This window comes from Octodon degus, unplaced genomic scaffold (genome assembly GCF_000260255.1).
Source record: "Octodon degus isolate 3935 unplaced genomic scaffold, OctDeg1.0 scaffold00201, whole genome shotgun sequence".
NCBI classification, from domain to species: Eukaryota; Metazoa; Chordata; class Mammalia; order Rodentia; family Octodontidae; genus Octodon; species Octodon degus.
Genome location: NW_004524777.1, coordinates 3,164,660 through 3,169,515, shown reverse-complemented (window position 1 = coordinate 3,169,515; position 4,856 = coordinate 3,164,660). Strand labels below are relative to the sequence as shown.

The 4,856-nt window shown below is 55.4% G+C and overlaps 1 protein-coding gene across 1 annotated transcript in view; it reads right to left on the bottom strand.

The window, feature by feature from the left end:
• Positions 1–852: 852 nt before the first annotated feature.
• Efnb1 (ephrin B1) overlaps positions 853–4,856 on the bottom strand; it is a 13,184-nt gene continuing 9,180 nt past the window's right edge. The window contains exons 2-5 of the mRNA XM_004644518.2: positions 4,117–4,394; positions 3,244–3,336; positions 2,958–3,083; positions 853–2,730 (exon numbers count right to left, since the gene is read on the bottom strand). Coding sequence (XP_004644575.1) covers positions 2,318–2,730; positions 2,958–3,083; positions 3,244–3,336; positions 4,117–4,394 — 910 coding nt within the window. The 3' untranslated portion in view covers positions 853–2,317. The remainder of the gene's footprint in view (positions 2,731–2,957; positions 3,084–3,243; positions 3,337–4,116; positions 4,395–4,856) is intronic.

Sequence of the window (4,856 nt, the reverse complement as noted above, 5' to 3'; positions counted from 1 at the left end):
CAGTTTTAGCTGCTGAGATCTCACTTGTCTTCCTTCCTCCCCTGACATCTGTCTTTACCATCTCCACAAGGAGTCCTCCCACAAGACCTACAAGCTGCTCCAGGATGGAGCAGGGAAGCCCCAAGCCCTGCCAGTCTAAAGCTCTACCATGGGATCTAGGCCAACCCCTCTCCGGGGCCCTCATCAACCAACTTATTCTTTAGGGTGTGGAAGGGAGATACAGTGCTTAGGGCTGCCCCAATTTGAGGGATTCTACTGCCAGTCAGCTGTGGTGTGGCCAGTTCTGAACACAGGAGAAGGAAGAAGATTCCATCCAGAGGGAAACAAGACAGCCTGAAGCCACTCCAGTACCTGGTAGGCTGGAGCCTGGAATCAGCTCTTATGAGGCTATTTCTACCCATTTCCAGCATGCTGAGGCAGGGCGGGGCTGGACCTGCAAGCATGTTTCAGATCTAGCCCCAGCCAGGTGGTGGCAGTAGGTGCGGACACTCTCAAGGCCCCATGGGAAACCTCCCCCCATCAACTCTTTCTAGCTGAGTGTGGTGCCAAGCTAGGTAGATGCCTATGGCCTGTGCTACAGAGGTGACAGGATGGATAGGGAGAATGGTCCCAGGCTTCACAATAGCAGAACAAGGGGACAGAGAAACCTGGGCAGGGAAGGGGACAGCAGGAGGAGCACAGTGCACTGGAAACACTCTGCTAGGACAGTCATGCTCTTCCCATATTTGCCCCAATCACCTGTGCTTTGAGCGCACACCACACAGTGCCTGTGTACACGCATGTACACATGCATGCATACAAGACAGACTCTTACACTCCCTTCCCCAACATCACGACACCATTTTACACCCATTTCTCCATGTGGTTAATTTTTTTTTTTTAGTTCTCATTTTTTTCTAAGAAAAAAGCAACAAGAAAATAATTCAGAGTTTATACAAAACATCTTTACATTATTTTTTTCCAAAAAAGACTAGTATTTACACAAATGGCAACAGAAACAAAATAAAACAAAACAATAAAACCCTTCCGACTGCCACCTGGAGGGGCTGGTGTTCTGCTCCCTCTCCCACCTGGTGCCAGGGTGGGCCGCTGGCCAGGAGGCAGTGTGGAGGTGGATGCGTGTAAGGCCCAGCTCCTTCCACGGCTGCTGCGGGGTGCTTCAAGGTGCACTCCAGCGGCAGTCTGTTAGCAGCCGTGCTGGCAAGGAGCTGGGGTCAAAGTGCACAGCGGGCAATCCTGGGCAGCCTCTTCCTCTTTCCAGGCCCCAGCTCACGACTGGGGGGAGGGGAGGGGCAGTGCGGGTCAGGTTGGGTGTGGGAGGGCACCCATCTGTGCTAAAGCCCAGAGAAGGAGCAGGCCACCTGGCCTTCTACCCGCTTAGGTCTCCACCTTGGGCCTTTGTTTCCCCACCAGGCCAAAGGTAAGGAGAGAACAGGGCGGCGGTGGGGAACTCCCAGCTCTGCAGGGCAAATAGCCACCTGGGCACCTCACTTTCCTCCACCCCCCCATGAGGTCATCTGCCTACAGCAGCTCTCCTGTTCCCCAGGCAACAGCCAATTAAGACATTAATTACCGTGAGAGTGAGGGAGGCAGGAGATGCCCAAGAATCCCACAAGGAAGGGATTTTTTTCCTTTTTGGTGGAAGGGTGGCAGCCACTATCCCATTGCTAGCATGAGCTCTGTAGAAGGAGGGAAGGTGGCAGAGCCTGGCCAGTGGCACTCTGCCTTGTGGGCCTGGCCTGCCTGCCCCACCCTCTGAAATACCAAGGAGTCTATAAAATCAATGCCACCCTCTGCTTCCTGCCTGGCCTCATCCTGCCCCAGGCCTTCTTAGACTGGGTCAAGCCAGGCTCAGAAAACCTGGGGAGGGGCTGCCTTGTATATTTTTTTCATTTTTCTTCAAAAAACAGATGAAAATGAGTTGACAGCTAAAAAATGAACACAAAAACATTAAAAACAGTGATGATAACGGACAAGTAGTCCTGGGAAAGGGGAAAGGGAATAAGGGAGGGGGCAGGGCCAGGGGGCCATCTCCCTGCCTGCTGTCTATCAGCGTCCAACCCTGCCCCCCAAGAAGGGGTGCCCCCACAGAGCCCAGAGGCCTGGCCAGAGGGGGAAGGCACAAGAGCATGGGGATTGGGGGCACAAGCACCCCCCTCCGAAGCCCAGGGGGCAGGGCAAAAAGGGGGATTATAAAAGCCAAGAAACTACAAAACTAAATACAAAGGTGGGCACAGCTGGCAGGGGCGGGGCTTGGGGGAAGGAGAGGTCCAGTCCAGGTCATCTGTCTCTCAGGGCCCAAGGCCCCACCGGGCACTCAGACTTTGTAGTAGATGTTCGCCGGGCTCTGGGGTGGCATCTCCTGAACGATGTAGACGGGGTGCCCATAGTCCCCACTCACCTTCTCATAGTGGGGGCAATAGTTGTTCTCTGTAGTCCGTAAGGGGATGATGATGTCACTGGGCTCAGTGCCTGTGGTGCCACTACCCCCCTTGGGACTGGCCAGGGTACTGAGTGAGAGGGCAGCTGCCCGCTGCTGTGTGTGCTTGCGATGACGCTTGCGCAGCTTTAGTAGCAGAACGGTCAGGAAGATGATGATGAGCAGGAAGATGACGCAGCCGGCGCCAACGGCTGCAAACAATGCCACCTTGGAGTTGAAGAAGCTGTCAGGGTCACCGCTGCTGCCCCCGCTTGCACCTGGGCCACTCTTCTCTTCCTGGTTCACAGTCTCTGAGAAAGGGGAAGGACAAACGATCAGCCATGGAAACATGACGCAGCCAACACTGAGAGCCATACGTACTATCACCTCAGAGTAGAAGACACTATCAGGGTCCCTGCTGCCACCCAGATTTGCTAGGGATACAAGGCAGATCTCAGGCTGGGCTCAGCCTTCATGTCGTCAGAGACACAAGTGAGCAATGGTTTCTACTCTCTAGGAAACGCCTGCATATACTCACCATGCTTGCCATCAGAGTCACCCTGGGAGCCCCGACCAGGGGCTTGTGTTGCTGTCTTTACAGTGTTGTCTGCCTCCTTGCTGGGCTGGCTGGTAGTCAGCTGCTCAGGTGTCACAGCATTTGGATCTGCGGTAGGAAGAGGACAGGTGAGAGGGCGGAACCCCGCCAAGGCAGCATGACCAGGAGTGGCTTGCACACCAGTGTCCAGGATGCTGACCCCAGGGCCCCTCTCCTGCTCATGGGACCCACCCCTAGACCTAACAGAGCCTTCAACCTGAGTGCTCACCTTGCCCGACCTTCATGATGATCTTCATAGTGCGTGTACGGCACACACCACCCTCCCGGTTCTCCAGCCCCTCCAGGCTCCCGTTCGACGTTGCTGCAGAAGGAGGCCAGAGCAGTAAGAGAAGTTGGGGAGGTGGGAAGGTCTGCAGCATGACCCAGAAACCCCAGAGATGCCCTCAGACACCAGGGCCAGAACTGGGGCAAGGAGTGGCAAGGAGCTCCCCACCTATGTATGAACTTTGCTACTTGCCTCCTCCCTGCTCAGAAGAACACAGCCCAGCTCAGCCAGACCAAGAGCATGCCCCTCACCCTGGGGCCCTGCTCCTCTCACAAGAGTAGACTGTGGCCCCACTTTCCTCAGGGGCACCTTCTCACTGCAACAGGCTGCTCAGAGGTAAAGCAATGGGAACTGGCATCACGAGAGGCTTCTATCCACACTAGAAGGACACCTATATTAGGAATCCAGAGAACTGGGATAGTGGCCCAATCCCACCTCCAACTTCCTGTGTAATAAGGCAAGAAGCTTGGAGCCTCAGTTTCCCAAGAAGAAAAAGGTAGAACAGATCCCACTGGCTCTGGCAACTCTGCCATTCTCAAGGCTAGCTCTTAGGTGGGCAAATGAAAGGAGAGAAAGAATGTGAAGCCGAGGCTTCTCCCACCCAAGCCTTGGAGCCAAGGCAAGGAAGGGGCAGGTCAAGTGGTGAATGCAGGGGCCAGAATTCCAAGGTCACACTCAGAGAGGCCATTCTAGTCTTCAAGCAGCAGTGCCTTAACTGTGTGTGGTATCACCGCATCACTCAGAATCTCCCACTGCTGCAAGAGGGGAGAGAGCTAAGCCCTGCAAGAGAGTGCCATATGCTGAGAGGAGACTCACAGGTAATGTAGTAATCATGATGCTTTTTGAACTCCAGGCCCATGTAGTTGGGGCTGAACTCCTGGAACTTGATGGTAAAGCGGATTTCCTGCTCTGGCCTGTTGCAGGTGACCAGCACATTAGGATCGAGCACGGTACTGCAGGCAGCTGCCTGCTCTGGCCGCACCAGGTACAGCTTGTAGTACTCATAAGGCCTCCCTGCTTCTGCTCGGGGGCAGATGATGTCCAGCTTGTCTCCAATCTTCGGGTAGATCACCAAGCCCTTCCCACTCAGAAACCTGCCCAGAAGAGAGGAGATGGTCAGTCTCAGGATTGAGGGGTCCCAGGCCATCCCGGAATCGGGGACTGGGCAGTAAGGGCCAGGCTGGGGCCGACTACTGGGTGAGATGGCAAGAGCAGGCTGTGTGCCCTTCCTCCATCCTCATGATGAGGGTGGAGAGAGAGAAGCACACTGCCAGCAGGGTGTGGAAGGGGTGGCCCATGGGCAAGGCTGCCAGGCTTCAAGTGCTCAGCTGGGTGGGGACTGCCTACCTGGGGCAGCCCTTTGTCCTAATGTGGCACTTCCGCAGGGGGCTGACGTGGCCAGATGGGCTGGGTAGCAAGGTGTCATGCCCAGGCTACCTGGAGGTGGCAGCCCTGTCCCCCTACCCCCCCAGCACCACACTCACATTCCTTTACAGCACTGCTACTGACCTACAGAGAGAGAGAGAGAGAGAGAGAGAGAGAGAGAGAGAGAGAGA